The sequence below is a fragment of the Excalfactoria chinensis genome, chromosome 3 (assembly GCF_039878825.1).
Source record: "Excalfactoria chinensis isolate bCotChi1 chromosome 3, bCotChi1.hap2, whole genome shotgun sequence".
In the NCBI taxonomy this organism is placed as follows: domain Eukaryota; kingdom Metazoa; phylum Chordata; class Aves; order Galliformes; family Phasianidae; genus Excalfactoria; species Excalfactoria chinensis.
Window position 1 is genome coordinate 6310921 of NC_092827.1, and position 26348 is coordinate 6337268.

The 26348-nt window shown below is 44.3% G+C and overlaps 1 protein-coding gene across 3 annotated transcripts in view; it reads right to left on the reverse strand.

Annotated features, from left to right (window-relative positions):
- Nucleotides 1–1229: 1229 nt before the first annotated feature.
- Nucleotides 1230–26348, reverse strand: part of KLHL29 (kelch like family member 29) — a 397903-nt gene continuing 372784 nt past the window's right edge. For 2 of the 3 annotated variants that reach the window (XM_072333526.1, XM_072333527.1), the window contains 3 exons: nt 22150–22343; nt 14364–14508; nt 1230–3603 (listed from right to left, as the gene is read on the reverse strand). In XM_072333526.1, the coding sequence (XP_072189627.1) occupies nt 3420–3603; nt 14364–14508; nt 22150–22343 (523 nt within the window). In that variant the 3' untranslated portion in view covers nt 1230–3419. The remainder of the gene's footprint in view (nt 3604–14363; nt 14509–22149; nt 22344–26348) is intronic. The other variant, XM_072333528.1, reaches the window with a different exon arrangement.

The window sequence follows — 26348 nt, forward strand, 5'->3', positions numbered from 1 at the left end:
GTGGGTGGCTGTGGCTGTATGAGTGCAGTACTTGCTGCTGGGTGAAACAGGAGAGAGGCAGGTACCCTGTGCAGCATCGGGAATGGGGATTTCCTCACAGCAATGAATGACCCCACTCAGCGATGGCTCTTTGTGATGCTGAATCAGGAACAGAAGAGGTTTTTATCGTTATCCCTGAACTGGAATTTCTTTCAGCTTTTAAGAAGAGAAATCTTTGAGCAAATCTATGCACGATTCTATTGGTGAAACCCCCCCCCCCCCCCCCCAGCCAACTTCCCAGGGGGAACTAAAGCAATTTCCAGGTACGAGTAAAGCAAACAGCCCGTGTCTTGTTCACCCTACCAAGCGTTGCTGACTAGTGCTGAGTCAGACACCTTTGCACGTTGATGGTGGTTGCCCACTCCTTCCAGTTGTCTGGATCACTGCAGCAGGGTTGGCTGACGCGGAATTACACGGCTTTCAGTAATCCTCCTGGGCTGTTCCACCACAGCCACTAAGCCCAGCCCACAGTGTTTAAAAACTGCAGTCAAGCTCTTAAATACCTGTCTAGGTCTGCTCTGTAAGAACGGAAGACGGTCTCAATGTATGTTAGCTTATTTCTGTTGATGTTTATAACAGATACTGCCTTCTAAGATCCAGACACAATGTTCCACTGTGGAGGTATTTTGAGACAAGCTATATTTGGCTCATCTTTGTTCCCCATCCAACTTTACAGCTACCAGATGTCACCCTAATGAAACATCAAAGCCACGCGTGGCTGTACCTAAGTGCTCCCTGGAAGCTGTGGCTTCCAGGCTGTGGAGCTCCTGTTCTGCCATGGGAAGGAGTTCTGATGGGAGGGCATAACAGCTTTCATCTTTCAGGCATCCTAAATTGCATGACAAAAGCAAAGAGCGACTTAACTTAGTGGCATTTTAAGATAAAGCTTCCTAAATTATCCTGAGCCCTTTTGCTCTTTGCTTCATAGTCAATTTAGGGAAATAGAGAGATAAAGAAGCAGTGATCTCGATGAATGAAATCCAAAGTCCCTTTTCCAGAATGAGAATGGAAGTACTCGGGGAGCTGCTGAGCATTTAAACGTTGTGTGGCAATGGATTGTGGGATTTGCAAGAGAAACCGTCTGGAATGAAAAGCTTTCATCCATGGCTGGGATGGGAATGGAGGTAATCATTAATGCAAAGGTATCTCTTGGTGACTCGTGACAAAATTAATCCAATCTGGATGCTGAATCTAGATCTATAAATATATTTATTATAATATAACAAGAACTTAACAGTAAACATAAACTATATACAATACCATTACAGATAACCCTGTTTTTAATATTATTCACAGAAATAGCCAGTTTTGTTCCAGTGTGAAAAATGAAGAAATAAGCTAAACTGGAAATGTTGAATGTGTTTAAGTCTTGCTGACAGGCAGCACCTCCTTTGGAGGCAGACGCACACCAACATGAAATTAGTCCTGCCCCAGGCAGTTAGAAACTTGTGCTCCAATCTTTAGGTTCACACTTGCACCCTGTTTGACATAAATACTTTAAATGACATACTAGTAGATAACTTCTTGTTGTGCTTATTTTTTTTTTTCCTTTTATTTTTTCCTCTCTAAAGAATAAATAAAACAACTGCATAACAAAGGCTGGAACCTCACCGTCAAAATGAGAGACTCGAGTCGCCGTAGAGCCCGACTCAGCCGACGTGAGCGTGAGCACTTTTTTCTTTAAATACTGCAAGATACAAATTTTTTTTTTTTCTTCTTCTTCTTTATTTTATAAATGATTATTAATAAAATAAGATGATTAGCTAACCATCTGCATCCATTTCCCCAAAGCTGCGGGCAGACCTCCCTCCGGTATAAAAAGGCTAACGTATTTGGTATGAAATTCAACCAGATATTGACTGTAGGATCTCGCCCACACCCTGCAGAGGAACTCTTGCTTGAATTACCAGCATGATGTTTGGCACTGGGTTTGCAAAGGCAAGAATGGGAACCTTTTTTTTCCCCCCTCTACTTGGGAAGAAATTGGACAGTCCTTAGCTTGGGGCTACTTCCTGTTTGTTAACCTTAAGAGTCTTTCCCCTGCCCCCTCTGTGTCACCCAGTCCGTCTCCCATTTGATCCTTTTATGTATAAATTTATAAAGAATTTCCACATCACAATGCTCTCTGGATAGACAATATTTTAATATATATAAAAATATAACCCCTGTGCTGTGCATATACTTACAACTCTACATAGTAATCATTTAAAGTTTCTTATACTGGGCTTAAGTCTATGCATTTTTTTCTACCATGGGATTTCAACTCGTGTGTTTAAAATCTGTAAATAAGGTAAGATTTCCACACTTTATAAGGAAACATTTTTTCTTTTTCTTTAAAAAAAAAAAAAAAAGAAGAATCTTCTCAGACTTTACATAAAAGGAAGAGATAGTGGCAGGTGTCCCAGAGTAAGGAATTTTGGTGGACAGCCGAAATCGAATGCGTAGCCACAACCAGAGACAACTCCTCCTCTGCTTGTTGGAAATGTGGAAATCCCACGCAATGCTGGGTGGATGTCAACGTGATCCCAATCCGCAGAACTGAGTGCAGTTCAATCTGGAGAAACACCTCTGAATTCCAAACCGTTTTCATGTTGCGTTACCAGGCACCAAAACATTTGCTCGGCATCAGAACTGATAGGAAAACACCGGGAGCCGCAGCAGAGTGTGTACCCACACAAGCATCCCTGGGAGCAGAAATCCACACAGCCCAACAGACCTCTTTTCACCGTATCACATAGAATTGTGTTACCAATGGCTCCTCTCCCCAGCCCCTGCCTTGTCCCTCTCCTGGACTCTGCTCTAGAGAACTCCACATATCACCCGATGGAAGACTGACATCAACGTAAGCCATCTGTCACACAACATTTCTCTCAGTCATTGGTATTGAAAAGCATGTATTTGTTTAAAAACAAATGTAGGAATCAAAGTGGTAAGGACACTTTGACCTTTCAAATAGATTGATGCCTAAAGTGTAATAGTAAAACTAATCTGCACGGTTATTTTCAGAATCAAGCTTGAGCTCTAGAAGTAAAATGCAGATTATTATTATTATTTTTTCCTCTCTTCCCCAGCTTAAAAAATATGTGAAATTCTATTGCACCTGGGTTGACCAAAAGCCGACGTCCAGAACAAGTGCCACTATAACATCTAGTGACACACTTGTATTCTTAAGTTACAATATCTTACATAGCACGGAGCTCTCTGCTCCTCGTTCACCAAAAGGTGAGGATGATTTTTCTACATTCAATGTAGACACTATTCAAGACTTAAGAGCAATGTGTTCGCTGGCTGGCTTTGCTGCTTTTGTGATGAGTAGTCGTATCCTCTTTGCCTGCTTTCAACAGGTACGAGCAGTTCTCCGTCCAACTCCTCTCTCTCTGTCAGCCGCTCTGAATGTACTTCTTGATAACTACGCAGCCGTGTCGAAAAACAGGGCACGGCATGTTTGGGAGAAGTGTCCAGGTGTTTGTTTTAGGATCGTAGGCTTCCATGTTGCCCAGGGCAGGTCCCTCGCTGCTAACGATCCCTCCGGTGGCGTATATCTTTCCATCGAGAACCACAGCACTGTATAGTTTTTTTGTTTAAAAGAAGAAAGTTGCAGTTAGTCATCCACCAAACAGTTATTTTTATGCTTTAACAGCCCCAAGTGTTTCTGAACAACGGGTTAACCATGAATACATTTCTTATTCATATGAAGCTGCGCGGGCATTTCTCTTCCCTTTCCCTCTCTTAAATAAATCCTTTTCATGTTTCTCCTAGGTGAGTAAGTGTCTGTACTTTGAACAACAGCCGTGAACTCTGTTGTGATAAGACAAAGGGAAACGGTGTCAAGGTAAAAGAGGGGAGATTTAAGCTGTATATAAGAAAATGATTTGGTGCAAGAAGGGTGGCAAGGCACTGCTCCTGCTGCCCAAAGAAGCTGCGGATGCCCCATCCCTGGCGACGTTCAAAGCCACATTGGATGGGCCCTGGGAGGCCTGAGCTGTTGGGGGGTCAATCAGCCCACAGCTGGTGCTGGGTGGGCTTTAAGGTCCTTTCCAACCCAAGCCATGCTGTGATGCCTAAAAGGCTGCTAAAATGGTACGTAGATCATAAACTGCCCCAACTTTCAAAGCCCATGCCAAGGTGGGAGGAAAAGGGAGGTCCTGAGGTACGTTCATCCAGGCAGAAAAAGAGGAAGATGACAAATTCGTTGTGGTGAAGAAGGGGGGCCTGGATCTAAGAATCTGAAGAAGGGTGTTGAACCCTGAAGTCATAAGAATTTATGTCTCTTGGCTGTTTTTGGAGCAGTGGGAGGAAGAAGAATGAAAAGTGACAAAGGCAAAAGCAAGAGTCCTTGAAGACCCTGAATGAACGGAGACTGCAACAGCACTGAAAAAAAACCCAAACGTTTCTGAAGAATGCAAAACTCTGATGTCCTTGTGAAGAAGCAGAGCTGTAGGTTAAAAATAAACCCGCGGTGGCAACAGCGAGGACTCAAATAAGCCTAGTCCCTGGATACCACCAGGAAATGGGAAATAATGAGAATCTTGTCAAAATAACTGTTAATCTGAAAGGAAGGAGGAGGGTGAGAAAGGCTTGAAGCACTTGATTAGAGCCTATCCACAAATCAGCAGGGCCGGATGATACACAGCCCAGGGCCTTAAGGGAGTTTGCTAATGAACTTACTGAACCACTGGTAATTATTTTTGAAACGTCGGGGAGAAATTGGGAAGAACAAGGACTTGATGAAAACAAGTGTCATCCTGAAAGATGGCTCTGAAGAACAAATCCATTTGCAGAGGAGGCAGAGACGGAGCCAGCAGGGCTGTGCTGGGGCCTGGCATCATAGAATTGCTCAGGTTGGGAAAGACCTTAAAGGTCATCGAGTCCAACCACAACCTGACCATCCAACCCTCACTAACAGCCCCCTGCTAAATCCTGTCCCTGAGCAATCCTTCATGGCATGGAGGGAGTGCAGGCAGAGCTGCCCAGAAAACCCTGAGTGAAACAACATTTAGGACTGAGATATTCTTGGGGTGGGATGGAGGAAGGCCCAGTGTCAGGAATGGGCTGCGGTACAGCATAGTTTTGCTGCACTGGTTCTGCAATGATGCGCTTATCAGTCCTCAATAAAAGCGAAAGAAAATGTTATTAAATGGGTGAAGTCAGCAATTTTGTTGGGTTAAGCAGGAAAATCAAATGTTCACCTGGAAAAAAAAAAACACAAGAAAAAACATGCCTAAGATCTGGATGCAGAATTATAAATAAGGGGAAATGGTAAGAGATAGCAACCTGGCGCCTGGGGTGTTTCATCAGTGCTGATGAACGGTGCCCACGAGGATCCTGAGCTGAACTGCAATTTACTGATACAGGCACGTCAGTGTCTCACACCAGCTCAGAATTCAACCCTTGACTGACTCTGTGACGTGCAGGAGCCTGTCTCATGCTGGCCAAGGAAGCTAGAAGGGAGCACTTGGTCTGGGTAGAGACAGAGATGGGCAGAGGGAGCTCTGAGACTGGAGGCCTTTCCAGTTCCTGCAGCACCTCTTCCCCAGGCTCTCTGTGTCCTGGGTCATCCTCAGACTGGATTCTTCATTTGAGGTTACAGAGGGTGTGCAAACACAGCTCTTATCCTCCACCTGGGCCACAGCACTGCAATTAACCACTGCTGCCTGGGAACAGCAGCTGAACGTTGCAGCCTCTCACAATGCTGCTGATGCTTTGGGGAAGAAATGGATGCTGAACTCCACCCTCTGAAAGACTGTATGAATTTTTAATAGTGATTAAAGTAGCTGCAGCCCCTTCCAAACACAGTTTCCACAGATAAGACTGGCATAGCACTTGGTGTGTGAGCCAAGCCTGGGAGCTCCTCCTGCTACCAAGAAATAGGCAGTTCTGGAGCGTGCAGCCAATACTTACGTGCACAGGGGATGTGGAGATATTCAGGCATCTCCAGGGCTAACACAGGAGGCACTTAAGGTACTTAAGGTCAATTAGGAACTGAATCCTAGATTGCTGCTGCTTTCCAATATCAGGGCAATCACTGTTAATATCTGGGACTTTAGGGGACAGAAAACTCAAGTGGGCTTCAAAACCCTAAGGAAAGTGAGTGGAAAGGAGAATGCTCATTGCTCTCTCTTCATTACTGTGACAATATTTCTTTTCTCCCTTCCATCCCATCAGCTGTAAAAACATCATTACCAAGGCTGACGTACAAAGAAAGAAATAATTACAATAATTAGGATGCAAGTTTATTGCTCGGTGCCATTAATCCTGAGAGATAAAATGATTATGGGTTGTCAGAACCTGGGCAGGAAAGAAGCTCTGCACCACATAACCTTGCTGCAGTAGATGCAAACCCCCAGCAGCTCTGGAGCAGTGACCTCCCTAGCTAAAGAGCAGCCAGACCTGCTCCCATCCAGCAGCATGCCCCGGGTGAAGGTAATCGTCGTCAGAATGGAGGTTGCTTTACCCATGCCTTCCAGGAAAATATATTTCAGCATTTTGCAAATTATAGCCCTGCTTTCTGCTCCCCAGGTAATTAATGCTTTAGAGGCTTCACCTATCGCCCTGCAGCCAACTCACCCAAGGTAACAGGGTGACTGCGACTGCCCAAACCGTAAGGACAACAGAAGACCACACCATGACTGTCCCCTGATACAGCCCCCTCTAGTCCAGCCTGTCTGCTGACCTCCATGAAGCTGTGCAGTGCAATCCTAAGAGCACCTCGGTGAAGCTGGGGTACCTGAAAGGATGGTTTGGAGTGCTTATGTAACCTCAGCATCCTTCACATTTCTTCTCTACCTTCCCCAACTTGAGCAAACAGGTGGCAGAGATGATCCCCGCTGTGACAGTTGGCCATTCAACAACTTGATGGACCAAATGAATCATTGGCTTTGCTTTGTAATCAGTGCATGTAATCACCTGTGACCACCAGCTTTGCTGTCTGCTCTACCGCTTAATGACTCTGTGAGCACTCCCCGTATCACACTTTGGCTCCAGCATGGAGCCTTGGCTTCAGAGCCAGTGGTGGACTGAGCTGACATGGTTTGGTGGCACTCTTCCCCTGGAGGGTGTTGTGAGCCCTCTGCTTTTCACTGAAAAGTCTCCTGACGGAGTTGCCCAGAGAAGCTGTGGATGCCCAACTCCTGGAGGTGTTCAAGGCCAGCATGGATGGGGCCCTGGGCAGCCTGATCTGATGGTGAGCTACCCTGCTATGAGTGGGCCTTAAGGTCCATTCTAACCCAAGCCATTCTGCGATTCCACATCAGTGCCTCTGCTCTGTGGCATTTGTGAAGTTGGGTGCCTGGAAGCTCTGGCTCCAACATGTCTCTCTCACGATATGGATGGCATTACAACAGCACCGAGTGGAGGGAGTATCAGCGAAGTTTGTTCATTTTGTTTGTTATTGTTATTTTAAAATTTCCTGCTTAGTCCAAAAGATCACATCAGCCTTATCAGGAACTGTTAGAAAAGAAAAGGAGAAAGGATCTTGTCTTGTAACGTCTGGAGTTGTGAAAGAGATTTGAAGCGGCTGAATTAGCATGTTGTTTTGACCCACCAAAACTTAATATGTTCTGAGGTTGCAAACAAAGCTCCTCTCCTGCCTCACTTGTGCCTGCACGCACAGGGCGCCACTGGTTTATTCAAAACAGATGCAGAAATGTTATTAAATATTATCAGATTGCTAGACGGAATTTGCTTGGAAGATGGAAAAAAATCGCACTGTTTATTAGTGGATGAATTTCTTTCTTGCCCTTGGTTTTCTGAAGGGTTTAATGGAAGAGGGCAGCTCTTGCTTCACCAGGGACTGTCCCACTGAACATTTATGAGATGGAGGGCAATGGATCGTTGTGCTCGTGTGTCGTCACGAGCTTGTGGCTATTTGTGGCCACTCAGCAGCCGGACTGTTATGTGCAAGATGCTTCAGCTCAGACTGCCAGAGGTGTCAGCTTTACAGTGAGATGGATAAACGAGGGTCCAGATTAGTCATGGGCAATTAGAAAGCTATCATGCCACTTCTTGGAGCAGGATTATTAGCGTGGGTGTTTTGGCCAAACTCCAGTTAGACTCTCCCATGCTCCGTGAGCACTTTCCCCTGCTAATGATCCAAAACCATTGTGTGGCATTGTTACTTGTTGCTAAAAACCAGCAATGTTTTATTCCAAAGCCTGCTGCACATCAGTAATGGCCCGAGTGTTCTGTATGTATCAGTTACGCCTTAATGCACACAGAAATCCTTCGTGTCACAAACTGCTGCAGCCATCATTGCTATTAGCCTGGTGTTGCAGTTCCCATCAGCTGTCTGCTGCGTGCAATCCCAGCCACACATCTCCTTCAGATGTGCTGCAAGATGTAGGTTTTCCCTTCTGACCCAACTGCAAGCACTGTGTTCTGTGAGAGCGGCGCGTCTGCAGGCTCAAGATGTGCATGGCCATTAAGGAGCTCTGTAATAACATCACTGGGGAACAGCTGCCCACATGAGCTGTGTTCTGACCCAGCCAGCACCCCAGGTCACCGCTAACTTCACAATGAGGAAATGAATCAACTGGGGGAGCCTGCAGCCAGTGCCGTACATCAGCAAGCTCAGGAGTCACCGTGCTTCAAGAACAAGGGCTTATTTAGAAAGGAGAGGAGAAAAATAAAATATATCCACAAACAAACCCTGTTCTTGTTGTACTTTTCAGCCCCAGTCTAAGTTTTATTAAAGATTTCCATTCAGCAGAACCAATTCAATAAATCTTCCTGGTTAAGAGAGGAGGAGGAGGAAGAAAATGCTTTTCTGGTACCTACTGGGAATTGCTGGTACTAAATTAGCTGCTCTGGAATTATTGCTGGCACCACCACGCTGCCGCCGTTCCCCTGCGGAGGATCGCTGAAGCACACTTGTGTGTGCACGCTGCCTGCATTCCAAGCAAGCAGGATATGGAATTTTTAATGATAGAGAATGCATTCTGTATTCTTTTTGCTTGTGGGAAAATAACCCCTTGAAGGGCATTGAAGGAAGGGACAGCCCTGATCCACACGGGGAAGCTGCCCAACTCAGGCCCCCACATACCCTGCAAGGTGCCCAGCCATGACAGGGGCCATGGCATTTTAGCACACTTTGCCCACTTGGCGGCATCACTCAATGGATTGATTCTAGGTCAACACGAATTACAGGTGTTCAAGAAACATGGAGACGCAGCACTGAGGGATATGGTTTTGTGAGCAACATTGGTGGTAGGTGAATGATTGGGCTGGATGGTCTTAGTGGTCCTTTCCAACTTGAATGACTCTAATGACTCTTACTGACTTCCATGAGTCCAGGCCCAACCTGAAAGTGGGTGCTCAGGCTGAGCGCAAGCTGGAGATCTGTTTATTTTTAGTTTTTCATTAAGAGTAATTTAGCTGGATATTAAAACGGTTCCAATGGACCTCTCTGTTTTCACATGTGCTACACAGGGAATACCACGCACATTTATCTTCTCTGTTGTCTAAGCAATCCCACTTATCATGTAAAAGCAGTGCAGCCAAGAATAGAGGTGATACGGTCAAGATTTTCCCAGCAAATCTGGTGCTGTGTGATTCCTGTTGAGAGGAGATCAATAGCACGCGGTTAATTTTTAAGTTGTTTATGTTGCTGCTTTTAAACCATGTTTTTGTGATCCCTGCTAATGAGAGGAATGAGAAATCTGTAGACTCAGAGACTGAGGTCTGGAGGGACCTCAGCATGCAGTCATTCTCAGTTTGTGGATAAGGCCACAGAGTTTTCCCCAGGCAGCTTCTCTGTTGGGAGCACATCTAATCTTCTCATACAAACAGTGTGGCCGCGTGCTCGGTCCCGATAGCTCGCTGTCTGATTGCTGGTAGGGCACTGCCTTGCTGCAAGGCTCAGATGCGTAACGTCACTTTCTGTCCCTTGTAACCCACTGCACCTTCATCCGCCAGACCAAAAGCTCTCCCACTTGCTCCCAGCCATTGAGTCGCCTCTCAGCTTTTCTCTGATAAACTCCTTAAAATTCATATATTTTGTGTGGAAGAGAGAAGAGAAAGCTGAGAGAAGATCTTACCCATGCTTATCAGTATCTATTGGATGGCAGTCAAACAGATGGGGCCAGGCTCTTTTCGGTAGTGCCCAGTGACAGAAGGGGCAATGGGCAGAGTCTGCAAAGCAGGAAGTTCCATATGAACACAAGGAAGATCTTTACTGTGTGGATGGCAGAGCTCTGGAACAGGCTGCCAGCAGAGGTGGTGGAACATCCTTCTCTGGAGCAATTCAAACCCATTTGGATGCTTTCCTGTGCAACCTGCTCTAGGGACTAAGATGTTCTCCAGAGGTCCTTTTCAGCCCCTATGGTTTGCAATACGGCACTGCTTCCTCTTCCCAGCTTGTTCTCATTCCTCTGTTACAGCTCATACGCTACATCCAGTATCGCGCTGACTTTTATCCACAGCACTGCAGTGAGAGTTCACGTTGTGCAGCTCTGAGCAGACTCTGTTATGTCCTCCTCTGTGGCTTTCCAAAGGGAGCCTGGGCAGGTGCAGCTGCAATTGTGCTTCTTAAATGCATTGCTTTGCATTTACAACACCGCCGCTAGCTTGAGACTGCCTAACTGGGACATGCAGATATTGCTCATTCTGTAATATTTGTAACCCCACCAAATGTTACACCACCTGCAACCTTACCAGGGGAGATTTTCTATTACCTGGATCGCTGGTAGAAATATTACTTAGCACTGAAGAAGATTTAATGCTTGTTGCTGATGGCCTTTCTCAATGATATCTTCTCATTAACAACTACATTTTGAGATCTGTCAGTGAAGCAGATTTAATCTCTCTAATGTGTGCCTTGTTAATTCCATGTAATACCAGCCAAATACCTGGGAGAAATCGCAGTATATTACAGCTCCACAGTTGTCTTGAGCAGCCAGGCGTGTTTTATTAAAAAACAAAACAAAGAACCCAACTCCCACCCCAAAACTGAAAGATAGAAGGTTTGCCTGACAAAGCCCCGTTTTCCAGGAAAACACATTGATTGCTGTTCCTTTCATTATCAGCATCCAATCAACAGTGGAACCAAAGCTGCTTGTTTTGTGCTTGCATTTGGACAGAAACAAGCAGCTTTGGTTCCATGATATGCTGCTCACCATACACCCAGACCCCTTTACGGACTTAGCAGAGAAGCTGTTTGAACCACACTTGTTTCTGTCCAAATGCAAGCACAAAATATCCATCGGATCATTCAATTTGACACTTTGCTACTTCATCAGTCTTGTCTATGAGGGCCGCTCTGAAAGTAATGCCTCCTGTTTCATTATGTCGGCCCATGACATCAGAAGCGGATGTTGGTGGTATGGCAGTAGAGGTTGAACCTTCCCACCAATATCCCGTTCCATTTTGTTGCCTTGTGACAGATGGCAGCAGAGAGGCAGTCAGACAGAACGGCGTCTGGCGTGGAACTGTGTATGAAGCAAAGCTGCGTCACTGAATTCCTCCACATGAACAAAATAGCACCCACTTGCTGAACAGTTAAAGAGACCAAACAGAGAATGTAGCACAGAGAGGTGGTGGGTGGTGCATTTCAGCAGTGGTGACAGCAACACAAAAGATAAGCCACCTTCAGGACAGCCAAGCACAGCTGTATGTAACACCATGAAATGAAAAGTGTCTTAATCAGCTCATTCACATAAATCGGTAGGTTATGATCAGGGAACAGTGTTTAGAGCAGAATGTTGATCTCAGTCCATTGGAAATGATGGTGGCAATGCTGGGATATTGCAGAGATTGTGACAGGTGGGTCCCATGAATGCTTATAAAAGAACAGAAAGAGCACTGTATGCAACTTTGTTAGGACCTATTGACCCAATATGAAGAGAAGGTGACAATTTCTTCAACACATTATTGCCAGTGATGAGATGTGGTGTCAACACTATGAACTGGAGTCAAAACAGCAGTTCTTGGTGTGGCAATATGAATTCCTCATCAAAGAAAAGGTTCCAGATGCAGCTCTCTGCAGGTAAAGTGATGTCACTGTCTTCTGGGATATGGAAGGGGTGATCTTTCTGGATTTCCTGGAACCCAGACAAACCATCATCTCTGACTGTTACATGGCAACTCTGACTAAGCCGAAGGTTGGAACTTCCAGAGTCAGACCAGAGAAGAAAACAACCTTTTCTCTTGCAACATGATAATGCCAGATCCTGTAGCAGTTTGAAGACTGTAGAACACATTGCCACATTGCCAGTCTTGGCTGGATTGTCCTACCAATGCCCACTGTATAATTTGGATTTGATGCTTTCTGACTTCTGTATGTTTGGGCTGATCAAAGATGGACTCCATGGGCAAAACCTTCCTAACAACAAAACCACCACAGCAGCTGTGGAATGTTGGTGCCGATTTTTATGAGTGTGGCCTGCAGGCTCTTTTTCATTGCTTGTAAAAGTGCACAGCTAATGGTGGTAGAAAATTAGTGCTTGGTAATTGAGAATTTGCTCTACCAAGTTAGTGTACTCTTTGCATTTGTTGCAGTTCCCATGTGGAAATAAATAGGAGGCATTACTTTTGGAGCAACCTATGTATTTAAGACTGACTAGAATGACACATTAAAGGCACTTTGCTTTTTTTCTTCTCTTGGCCTTCATTACCCCATTGGTTCCCTCAGCTGCATTTAGCAGCAGCCCGTTTTTAACCTATACTTTCTGTATTTGTTACTCCTAAGCTCCCATTTCCCCTATTCCTGCGTATATAGATTTAGTTTGTTTCTGTCACAGCTCTCATGCCTCATTCTGCATTTAATAATTTCACAAATGATGCCTTCTTTGCCATTCAGGATGCATGCACCGAACTATTTCTGTCAATGGTGACTATCCTACTGTAAATGTGAGTTTCCAGTCCGCCATGTTGACAGCTGCTTTAGGCTTTGGAACAAAAAGAAGATATTTAAAACGTTGAAGTTACTTTTTATTGATGGGTGCCATATTCTGCTTAAGCCAAGTCAGTCTGTTGGGATCACCATCATGGTGCTGAAGTGGCAGCTAACAGTCCCTGGTTATCCCTCCTTGGTCAGTCATGAGGTTTGCTTCCTGCTGGGTGCAGAACAAAGCATCCCTTCATGTTAGAAACCTTTGGAAGTGGTCATGTGAGATGCTCAGCTCACATTCCCTGGCTGGAATCACCCGCAGTTCAGCAGTTTCTCTTGTGGTGTGTTACAAACAGATGCCTAATTAACAGATATTTGTTATGTTTTACAGAACAGAGATGTTCAAAGAGCAGTGCATCCCTCTCTCAGGTAAGATAAAGAAATGGAACAAATGCACAAAGGTCTCTCGTGTTGCATTTTACTGTCTGGAGCTATAATCCCCAAATCTTGTGACTATGGTTCTGAACTGGTGGTGGTGATGATATTAGCTGTACTCTATCTTTTATTTCTGGTTTTCAGTCTTTGAAGAAAACGGAGACTAAAGCAGAAGATGAAACCCAAGAGATATTTTCCAGCTGTAGGACTGGTGTTAGAAAAGCCCCCGCAATAAGGGGGCTTTTTCAGCTTTTCCAGCTGCTCCTGCAGCTGCCCCATGGCAATGTCCATACCCACTGGACACAATCCCTCCAACCACACCTTTGCTCAATGCCTCGAGATGCTGCTGCCATGGAAATAAATACCAAGCCATCACAAAGCACATGGTGGCTGCCAGCATGACATGGATACCTCGGCCGGTCCCCAGCACAGTAACTGCTCTGTGAGGGGCTGGTGTTAAGCATTGCCTGAGAGCTGCCAGCCTCTGCTCTCTGTAATGGTAACGTAACACTTTTGAAAGAGCCTTTAAGTCCTGCCAGTACCTGTGATGGGTGCCAAGTTTTATTTTCGTCTGCCAGTTTGGGAAGTTTGTTAAACCTGTGACTGGGATCAGAGCAGTGAGCCCGAAAAGCAATCAAAGATACATAATAAATAATAATTAGTATCAGTGTGTGGTGCTTATTCAGTATTCTTTCCTTTCAGGTCTCTGTTGGCTAGTTAGCAAACAACCAATCCCACATGATGGCAGTCTAATATAGCGTGTACCGTTCATCCTCCGGTTACGCATGGCAAACTGAGCGAATCAAGGTGACTGTGGTCTGCTGTGGAAGCCCAAGGCATTGCCCTCCCTTGATCCACGGTGCCTGAATACTAGGAGATGCAAAAACCACAGCAGGGTGCTGGAAAAGCACTTTGGAAAATGCTGCGACCCTAAACACGAGCAAGAGGAAAATCCCCAGACGGTACTCACCTTCCCCCTTTCCCCTTCACTATTAGGCAGTATTAGATTATTTAGCAGCAGAAAATATTAAGGCACTGGTAATTCAATTTGAAGGGTTTTTCTCACCTGCAGAACTGCCTGGAGTGGTTCATGTTGGGGCCTGCTTTAATATTGCCTTTCTCTGGGTCATAGATGGTGGTTGCTCGTGCATAAGCTCCTCCAAGAATAAAGATGAACCCATTGAGAGTGACTGCAGGAGCATATTTGTTATCTGTCAATGGAAAGCAACACTGAGATCAGTTTTAGGCTCAGGTTTGGAGACTGTTTTTTATTTATACATTCCCCTTATTTATAGATAAGTCACGTTTCTCTAAACCTCCAAGGCTAGGGAAAGAAAAATGAGGAAACCTTTCCTGTTTTTGTTCTTCTCTCTCAAAGTTCTCAAAGGCACTTTTAAAGTTCATCAGTCCTTCATTCCCCAGTACACACCTCCCTCTAAACTGGGAAAGTACAATTATCCTCTCGCAAAGCCTGACGGAATCACTGTGAAAGCACCACTCTTACATATGAAATTAAGATGTCAAGTTGTTTCAGAATTTTGAATTGCTGCAAATTTTAACCCAGATGCTTCCTAAGCAGCCAAGTACAGAAGAATCCCACAGTGCAGAGTCCCACTTAATAATATTCAAGGCTTGATTCTCCTTTGTATTCTACTGTTGCTCATGGGAAGGTCACCCACACAATCCAAAAGACTTTCTGAGACCCGACTTTTCCTCCCCTTCATCTGCCTCATACAATCACCTGCATTTGTCTGCTTAGATGTGAGAAGTATCTCCAAACAGTTCCGCACGTTAGCAGTGAACCGTGTGAAGCTGAGATGTGAAACTAAGGAAGTCCCTTACCCTAAACTCAATCAGAAAAGATGCTTTTAAAACTTTGGTGTTAGCGGAAACATTATTAGAAAAACGGGTAGGGCTAAGCATCATTTATCAAATAAAATCCTGGTGATTTAATTAGTTGACTTGTCCCGTATGCTGCTATCACGCCATATGCACGTTATTAACCATGAGCCAGTTGGGCTGAAATTTCTCATGATGGTGCCTGTCTTAATGTGAAACAGTTGTTTTTTTTTTTTCCATCAGCATTTCAGTGAAACCAACCAGCAGCGTCTGGGAACAAAAGATGGGGGAGCACATTGCTTCATCTGAGTGAAAATTGCTCTCACAATTAGCGCTCTAAAAATGAAGCCCTCTGGAACTGGCATTTCTTGGTTGGTTGTCCTAATGTGAGGGGACACATCCTTTGGTCTTCCTACATGAATTCTCTGTAAGTAGCTATAGAAGCATCTCCAAAATATGCAGATAGTTGTATGCTTGGTAAAGGGCGATTCTCTTGCACCACCAGCGGGGAATCAGCCTGAACGCAGCGCTGCTGGTCAAGGATGGGGCATGCAGGACAACACGCTGGAGAGGAGGGCCCCATCCTTACAGTGCTTTCCCTTCACTGCTACCAGCCTCCACGTAGCATCCAAGGACTCAGATATCTGGGATATCTGGGATCCTCTGACTGCTCTCTTTCACAAACAAGGAAAGCAGTGGGCTCAAACCAGCCCTGGTGGCTTTACTTTTGGCATTTTCATACCTCTTTCCTGGCTGGCATTGTAACCTTGGGCTTCTTTTATAACCATCTGATTCCATTAAATATTTAATGAGAGATTTAATTTGAACAGAGTTAAGCAAAAATTGCTGGATGTGTCCAGAGGAGCTGTAATTTCCTTAAGTGAAAGTTAATCCTTTGAATTTACTAAACTGGAAGGGAAACAACATAATGGTTTTGTGGTGCTCTTCTGCTCCAGCTTGGCTGTGGTGTGGTCTGGTTTGGTTCTGGGGGAGGTGTGGGGCTGCAGCACCCGGCAGCACAGACAAAACACGTTATGGGGTAAGCTGGGCTCCTATTACTCTCACTATCTACAGGCATATGTCAAAAAACACAGATGCATTAGGAAAATGTCACTGATCCTTGGGAACAGATGGGAAGAAACTAATTCATCCAGAAAATAGAACAAGGAGTATTCAGTTTCTTCTCGGTGCCACTAAGCCACTATAATTCATCAGAAAGACTTATCTGTCCTAACAACCCGTCTTGCATCCCTTTCCAAATCAGACTTGCATATGTGACATTTTTTCCAGCTAAGATACTCATCAGAAATTCTCCATATTTAATTATCACATTCTCCTGGCTGTTTCCCCCCCCCCATTCCCACCAGCCCTATTTTGCAGGAGAATAAAACTATCGCGTTAAAAAAAAAAAAGAGCTCAGAACTCAACTCCCAAATCTCACAGGGAAATTATTTGGGGCTCCCTCAAGGCAGAAACAGCGACTTCTCAGGAGACTGAATCACTGACTGCACGTTCCTTTTTGTCAGTGTAAAAGGGGGAAACCCCTTGGTTATTTTTATAGTGACATTTTTTTTCCTTTCTTTTCTAATAAGCAGACTGATACGCTTCTTCTTTCTTCTTTTGAGAGGCAATCGTGCCTGATTCTCATCAATTTTTCAAGGCGCCGTCTAGCTGTTGTCTTTGTAGTACTTCTGGCTTTAGCTGCAATTTCATAAGTTGGCATAAAGTGAACCTGGGACTGGGACACAGGGATGTCCCTGCTGCTGCTTTCAGGAAGGGAGAATTCCACAGTGCCCCGATCCTGAGGTAGATATGGCAGAAAGACACAAGGGTCACCCCTCCAGATGTGGGTAGAGAGAAGCCAGCGTGTTTTACTTCTCTTTTGTTACCATGGAGGCCACAAGTTTATACAGATATGGGGAGCTTGGAATCTACCAACTGAGCGTGGATGCCCGCCTTCAGTCTGCAACCCTACTTCACCTCATCGCCCTTCCCTTGTTGTCCTTTCCAGGGCTTAGTAACCTTGTGAAAGCACCCAGTAAGCTCCAGCTTTGGTCATTGATGGTCTGTAACATCATAACAGTGCAAGGTGCTGGGCGACCCTAATTTAGCAAAAGCATGTTTTTTGTCAATGCTCTTGGGTATCACGTCAGCTCCTATGGGCCAGAGGACCGAGAATATGGGAACTGAGGCTTTGGAGGTACAACCTCCTTTCCCCTCCAAAATTCAAACGCTGGGGCTGTCAGACACAGCAATCTACTTCAGGCTGGAAAATCTGAAATGAGATTTGTCCAAGACAGCAAGCATTCTTGAGATTAAAAGGCAGAGTAAATGTAAAGGAAATAATAGATAAAAGATACTCTTCTCTCCAAGTGGATAATATCATAACATCATTCTCTTTTGCTGCTGCTGTAGGAAAATAGGTAAGTATTTCTATTCTTCTCGAGACGGGTCACTGCAGGAAGGGGTATGCACTCAAAGACAATCCTTGAGCTGTAGGTGCACTTCACATGGGGTTTATAATTTAACCTGCCAGTGTGCTCAATTCGTAACAACAGCGTGCTGTCCGTGATGTGTTTTGTGGCTCTCAGATCTCTTGGTACGTTATGTGGTCAATTACCATAGTTCTGCTTTCCCTTCCACGACTGCTTAAAGATCTTTTGTTGCCTTCCAGTAAAGCACACCGTCAGAGACAGAAGTGGCATGAAAACAAGTGGCAGCAGCGTTACATCTAGAAGCAGGTTATGAAACCAAACCAGACAAACGTTTTTAGCAGGAGGAAGAAACGCCAACGTGCCACAAGCACTGACACGGCTCCAGCAAGAGGTGTCCCTGCAGGCACAGGCAGCTGCAGGAGGACATCAGTTCACATGGTGAAGCACACTGGAGAAAGGAGATTTGTTAACAGAAACAAAATCTGCTTTTAATAATAAGTATCTCTTCTCATCCCTGAACACTATGCAGACAAGCTCAAGAATGGCACAGCTGTGGATAAGACCGTGTCCCTCAGCAGCCATGAGACTGCGGTCTGATCCTCCACGTAGCCTGGGAGGCTGAGGGGCAGATATTGCAATTAGCAGGAAGGTCTTGCATGTCATCAGGCATGGGGCTGTCATTGTGGGGGAGGGATGTCTGCACTCTCTGGACTGAGGATGTAGGAGACAGCAGGCTGAGGAATGCCCTGATAGGGAAGTGTGCTCCAGGGGAGGGTCTGGTGGGCCTGTCTCTGGAGGGGGAGCATGGGAATGATTGATCATGTATTTTAACCAAACTTAAGATGTCAAATAGAGCGATAGAAATCTGCAGATGCTGCTAACACTCTTTTCCATATATTTCTTGCATGCTTAGCTCTGTTGTTGTCCTGTTTTGATTGGACAGTGAATAGCATGGGGAAGAACTGGACACTTGGATGAGAAACCAGAAACGCTCACAGATGTTTGCCCTGTGCGTTCCCATAGTTTTCAGTAGGTTTTAAAACTGAGCAGTGTCAATGAAGAAACACTGTTTGAAAAAGAAATTCAGAAGCACAGATCAAAACTTGTAATTACACTGGTACAGACACGGGCTGCTCAGAGTATCAGTAAAGGTGTATTTTAGTGCCTTGATACGAAGACATAACATGAAGTAAGATGCAGTGACAGGATAATTAGGCTTACTTACAATCACTGGCTTCAGCATGCCTACAGCTATCTTCTTAAATAGGACCGAACTTAGGAAGCTGGGTGAGAAATGTATTTTTAGCCGGCTCAGTCAATGGTCTAGGTGCAGAAAGGCAGGCTAGTAGCCTGGGTTCACTTACTGTTGTAGGACTTTGGCTCAACAGCAATGAACTTCTAGCAGCTCCAAACGCAAGAAGAGGTGTGCACTGTGGTTCACCAGAAATGTGCAGCAGGAAAGGCCTGGGATGCTCCACTGTCTGAGTAACATTGAGTTGTGGGTTGTGTTTCTGAAGGAATATCTGCTGGCTCCAAAGATGGGGAGAACAGAAGTGGGGCAAAGTATGGGGCACTGAAAAAGCCTCCCCTCCAAACACAGATACATTTAACCAAAGCCTGTTTCCATTTGCAGCATTCACATGCAATGTTTGGCGAGCCTGGTTTTGTATCTACTACTTTACAGGTGTCTCAACCCCTCATGGCAAGCATGGGCTATGAGCAAGTGGAAACTGGGGCTGAACTCAATGCTTATCGAACAAATGGATACTGGGGCTGAATTCAGTGTTTATTCACAGGAGAAAGGCAGGCAGAAGAGGGCAGGGGCTGAGCTAAGTAGATGAGCTACTGGTCCCTACTCCGTACTTCTGAACAGACAAGATTTCAGTATCCAGCCTGCTTCACCTCTATTAATATTATCCTAAAATGACCCTTTCCCTTGTCATGGTTGATACTTGCGCTGCCTTGGGTGTTGGGTTCAATCACATGCCGTGCTGCATTCAGCTTACTGACATTTGCAAAATACCACAGTGACTCGAGCAGGTAACACCAGCCTAAAGATCTCCAGAGACCTCAGGTACTTTCAACACCTGCATCTACTGTTGCATATTTGAGCACGCTTGAGGTGTTTTTAAATAACCTGCTAAACCATTTGAAGTCAAACAGGTTTCACTGATCTCTGGAGTGATCTTAAACCACACAACTCACATGTCTCAGGTTACTTAGCCCAGGGGGACACCTTAAGAATTCACAAACACGCACAAAAAGGCTTTGAGGCTCTGAAGAGCACACCAGCAACCGTCCTATCACAGTTCATCTCATCTCCATTATGTAAAAAGTAGTCCAAGCCTCCTACTCCTCTCTTTCTTTTAAGTTAAGGTTGCCTGCACTGGATGTGGAGTATCATGGAGCATCACTCAGCTCTTTGGGGATACTCTGCAAGCACAGGCGATACTCTGCTTCTTGTAGAGCTGGTGGATTAAAACTGTGCTCCAATATTCCCAAAGCGTTTTTGGAGAATAAGAGTCACATCAGCTCATTTTCTTGGGTCTCCACTTCCCCCACGTTTTACTCTATTTGCAAATAATCTGGCATTACGCGTTTCCCAACAAAGACACACAGCAACTCCACATTTCATCACATATTTTAAGCCTTCGGCTTACTAATCAGCTTTATTTACACCAAGAAAACAGAAGCTTTGTCTTTTAACTTCGCTTTTGTGTATTTTTGTTAGGAAATGATAGCATGCAGCCGCTATATCAATTGGTGACAAAGCCACCTCTGGATGGTTTGGATGATTTTTCCAAGCACGCGTGGTGTTGATGCCTGCTAGACAGTATAATGAGTCCAGGGAATGATTGCTTAGCTGCGTGGCTGGCACTTGTACTATCTTGGTAAGAAAAAGGAACACTTCTTTGCATAATGCATTCATTTTTGCAGTACGCTCTGAGTACTGGAAAACCTCATACTGTCAGTCAGTGGATTAAATGAACAGTGGCAGCTGTAGCTTTGTGATGGAAAAAGGCAGGAAATAGGTTTGTTTGTACTGCTGTATTACATAAACATGACTTTTGCCGGTTAACGCCCTCCCGCTGGGCGCTTCATGCTGCATCATATGCATGTCATGTTATGTTAGGCTGGACACAAACAGCAGCAAGGGAGTTGGAAAGCAGAAGTGCTGCCTTTGCAGGGGAGGCTCCAGCTGTGGCCAATGCCTTGTGATTCCTTTTACTAGGAAACCCTGAGAAGAGAGCCATAATAATAGTAACAAGCTTGTTTTAGCTTTCTGAATGTGCTTAGGCCATGCCTGAATGCCTCATAACTGTATATGAGTCATTTATTACTTCCTACTCATACTTGGTCTACCAGGCTGAATACTGAGACCATGACTTGTTATTTATCATGACAGGGTAAGAGGGAGTGGCCTCAAGTTGCATCAGGGGAGGTTTGGGATGGATATTAGGAAGAGTTCCTTCTCAGAAAGAATGTTCAGGTGCTGCAACAGGCTGCCCAGGGAGGTGGTGGAGTCACCATCCTAGGGGTGTTAAGGAAAGGGTAGATGTGGTATCTATGGACTTGGCTTAGAGGGCAATGTCGATGGTAGGTCAATGGTAGGACTAGGTGATCACAGAAGTCTTTTCCAACCTTAATGATTCTATGATTCTATGACATTTCAACAAGCCACCTCCAAGCAGCTTCTCTGCAGTGACTGCATAAGTGCTGCTTCTTTGGGTGTCTGAGCACATCCAGATGGAAAGCTGCCCACAGCCATCCATCCAGTGCAGAGCATGTGCTCCCAGCGGCTGTTACCTGCAGGAATGTCCTTGTGAGGCCGAAGGCTAAACCTTGCTTCCAAAACCAGCCTCAGCTCTTAGGGTGCAAGTTGGCACAGAAAGCAAATAAACTGCCGTCTTCTAAGCACTACTATCATTCTGGAACTTTGCACACCTGAAGCTGGCTTGGGTAGTGGAAAATCTGGCCTCTCATCTCGCCCTTTTACTGTAAAATAGAGCATCTGGCTCTATCCCGTAAAATGTTCAGAGAGCTCAAGGCATCACATACTAATAAACACAGTTTTAATAATCTACATGTCTTGGAGCATTCAGACTCTGGAGCCTGTGTGCTTATTGACATCGCTGCTATATCCCAGTTAAGAATGACCACCTCTTGCTGTAGGACAGGAAACATTTTAACAAGCACAAGAATAATAATCCAATAACTGAGCAATGCTTTTTAAAGCATGGAGCAACACACGACGCTAGGATAAAGTTTCGCTGCACTTCACAGTTTTCTGGATCTAAAATTACTAGTTGTCCATACCTAATAACTGCTTTCCTTTCTCCTCTACTTTGAACTCATCACTTCTAGCTGATAACTATCTGTATTAATGAGTGACAATTGCCTTCACTGAAGATCCAGATAATTGCCTCTCTGGTATAAAATGCATGCATTCCTGCCAATCTGCTACAAACACATCCCCCTCCCCACAACCCATTTGCTTTCTGCAAAGGCATTAAAATACCTGAAGCACAGAGATTTCTGTCATAATACGGGTTTACTCTGACAACACGATTCCCTTACCGATCATTGGAGACTCTATAAAACTCCATGAATTAGTCTGAGGGATGTAGGACTGCAAGACCCCCGCAGCTCGGCCGGCTTCGTTCACCCCACCGAAGACGTAGATCTTCCCACCACAGACGGTAGCAGCAGCCGAGTGTACAGCTTTGGGCAGAGGAGCGATGGTCTCCCACTGGTTGGTGATGGTATCATACCTACAACAACAACATCAGAGTGAGCTGCAATGATGCAGCGACAGCTGAAGGCAGGATAGGCAGGCAGAGAAAGCAGGCTGGAATAAAACAGAAAGGCAGCTTGACAATCTGAAGAAAAGCAGAGGCGGAAATGTATTTTTTAAGATCATACAAATTCAATGACTTGGTAAATAGTGTAATTAATGCCTTTTCTGAGCTTTTAAAACATTGATAAAAGCATAGAGAAAGCTAGTTCTATTTTCCGTTCATGCCTCTCAAATCTCATTTTAGTCCAAGCTAAAGAGACTCAGGACACCTTTGTTAAGATGTCTTCCACTAATTAATTTCTATTAATGACTGTACAATGAGATTATTCTTGCAAATCAGTGCAGTGATATCCAATAGCAACCGTAGGCAGGCAACTGCTAATATACTTCAGTTGTTCAGCTCGCGGAACAGATCTCACCTGCACTATAATGCGACACGATTGCTCTTTTTACTCCAGTTAACTGACCAGGGGGGCACATTTTGTGCCAGAGTGAGTTGCTTCCATTTAATTTCCATTGTGCAAACCGTGTGCTTCATTGCAGGATGCTGCAAATATTAATGCTAGGATAAGATTTTACCAGCGCGTCTATATTTGACATGGAGCAAACAGAAAGAGTGTGTATGAAAGTGCTAAATTAGTTTTAAGGTCATCATGATCTGATTTAATTAAGCCATTGACCATAAGGGATACGCAGTTAATAATCCATGGATAAAGATTCATTTTAGACAATGTCACAAGTACAGGCGTCCATTTTTTTTTTTCTTCTTCTTAAAGATAATGTGGCAGAGATCCAAATAGCTGCTCTAAAATGAGTCTGGGAGACAGTGGAAAATAATGTGATTCTTAGGCTTCAATATTTCCATATAATGGCACATTCAGTCAACTAGGACTTTCCTGAGTAGCAATTACTCAAAATCGCGTGCTGCAAAAACAGAAGCCCTCGTAGCCCGTTTAGGGTTTTTGTTCTCAATATTGGTAAAATGCAATATGACAACAGTCAATGAATCCACGGCCACGAATCTGTCTCTAGAAAATGATTCATCGACAGGGGAATTCTCCCCTTATTTATTCCCAACTGTCCAAAGTTGGGGAAAGTACGAGTGGCAAAAGGGATATAACTGATGGAAATAGCACAAGCGAATGTGCTTAATGAAAATGCATTTATGAGTTCCCAAGTAATATCGCTGGAAGTAATTAACATACTCATAAATGAAGGAAAAGCAAGAGGGAGGCAAACTTGAACTGAAAAAAAAGGGTGAAGTCCCTTATAATGAGCGTGGAGAACTGCATTTTACAATGCTCTAAATTAGTTACTGAGAAATTGAATTCATCTACAACAAAGTGATCAAAGGGCAGAACAATAATGAGATTAAACAACACGGTGCTGGGAACATTCAAGAGGACAAACCTATATTGGGTTGGTTCATAAAGTTTGGTACCAAAGCAGAAACTACTGATGCATGTTTGACTACACAAACAGCTCGTCCAGGGAAAGCACCGTGTGCTGCATCTCTTGCAACTGCCCACAGCAAAACTGACCAGCAGAATGTCACGCTATATGAAGAGTTCCATACACTGATTGTTGGTCATGCTTTGCCAACTCATCTAACGCAGAATTTTGGGTTTGGTAATTCAATTTTTTTTTTTCTTTGTGTGTGCTGTTATATATTAAAACTGGTTAAGAAACTGATTAAATTGGTTAGCAATTTGGCAGACCGCTGTCTTCAAGACAGGCACGTTACTGTTAATGACTTTCTGATTATTCCAATACGTTTTCAGACTTCCTTCCAATTTGCTCATCTTTCTGTCTTCTGCTCTCTTTCACCTGCCACCTGGAAATCGAAATTGATTGGTTTCACCTCATCTGCTGAAAACCAAAGGCTGCATGTCTATGGGACACAGCTGCAAGTGGAGCAGCTTAACACAGTGCTCATCTTGAGTGTCCCTTGGTTTCACAGTGCTGATCTTGAGTGTCCCTTGGTTTCAAAAGTCAGTGAACCATAAAGCAGGTGGAAGAAGATTCTCAGCCAGTCAACACCACCACCCAACCTGGATTTTACACAGGCTGTTCAATTAAACAAGCCCCGTAAGTGCCAAACTTAATCCTGATGTTGAAAAAGAGAAGGAAGTGCCTTCATGGCTTCCTGATACCTAGTTTCAGTTTTTAGCTATCAAAACTCTCTCTTTCATGTATGGAGTTGCAGAAGATGATAAAGTCACCTCTTCACCTTCTATAGGACGAACTAAGTAGTGTAGGCTCTTTAAGACTCCCACCACAAGGGCGATTTCTATCTTTCATATCAACTCTCAATGTGTTTACACAGGGATTGGCACTGGATTAACTAAATTGGTTTAAAAATGAACAAAGTTTAATATTTGCAACCTTTGTAAGGACTGGAAACAACTTCAACCACTTTGCTTCTCTGCCCTCTGCTCCTTCCATTCTCTGTTCCTCCTCCAGTGTTGCTGTCACTGGGGCTGGTGAGGCTCTTTGGCTGCTCAGTGCTGCTCAAAGGCCAGCAGGGAGGGAACTGATTTAAAAAATAATCACTTTGATCTCTTTCCATTAGTCAAGCTTTGCATTTGATTCCCCTGTTTGAAGACATAGATGGAGACTTAATGGGAGCTGGCTTTGAGCCATGCCAAAGTTTTTCTTCCTTCTCCTCCAATGCTCCCTCTGGTCTCAGTGTGTCCATTCCTGTCCTTGGCTAAGGGCCTACAAAGCCCATCCAACTTGAAACTTCAAGGACATTTCCCTTCATGTTACGGACTCTTGGTTTTGCAGTCCTTGCATGCTATGGACTGTGTTGTCTTACTTGACCCTTGTGCAGGCACTGTCCTCTGCTTTATGTTTTATTTATATGCCCCCGATACAGCAAATGAACTGAACCCAGCAGAAAATGCAGCCCAGGTGTGAAGAAAACACACTCAGAAATAACCTTGCTACTTTTCAAAACTCTCCAAGCTCAGAATTTCATCTGCGGGCTTGGATCCTCCTTTTGCTTCACTCCTTTGGTTTAGCACCTCCTCTCTTCTTCTTCCCCTCTGACCTTGATACCAACTGCAGAAAAGCCCTTCACTTCAATGTGTGCCACATGCTTCCTTGCCTAGTTGACTTTTGATCTCTTCAGTATCTGAAAATAGTACTTTTCCTCCCAAGAGTCTCTTAATTTCTCTCCTTCTAGGTTAAACAGTATCTTCATTTGCTTCTTATAAAATCCTTGCATCATGGTCAGTAGCTTACAGACATGCACTCTCCAGTTTCTTATACATTATTTAATTCTGTTTGCAGGAAAGCTGCAATTCAAAATGAAGCTGTGCAGTGTCATATTGATCTGCTCTTGAGATGATTCACATGTTGTTTAAAACCGTACTAATGGTTTACTATTTTTTTGCCTTTTTTATATTCTTTTGACTGTTCTGAGGAGCTTAAGAAACTACTCTTGCACACAAGGCTATATATTTAATTTTCTTAAGACATCAATAAAACAGTGGGTTCTGAAGCAGTTTATAAAGCTTATAAAGCTTATTTCTAACACTGAATTTTTTAGACTGTATTCCAAGTATACACTGGCAGCTGAAGTAATCTCCCAGTTTTAGACAACCCTATTGTAAGAGTGCTGTCAGGTCAAGGGGATTCATCTTCTTCTGTCCTTCAAACAGATAATAACCACAAAGCACCCACATTTCCACACTTTTAGTCACATATATTGTCTTGTCAGTATAAGCAGTCTTCTCGCCTCTCAAATTGCATATATTACAAGGCCCATCCATTATCTAAAATCCTACTTCGTGGATCCACTTCATTTCTCCTCCTCCCAACTCAAGTCATATCTCAGAAGGAGACAGAAAGTGTAATACCCTCTTGCCTAATACCTAATGACTCGCTCCCTGTCACACTGAAATTTGCCACAGGGGCTTGATTGAGAACTGCGGTCACGCCGTTATTTTCCTAAACAGCCATTCCAAAAACATAA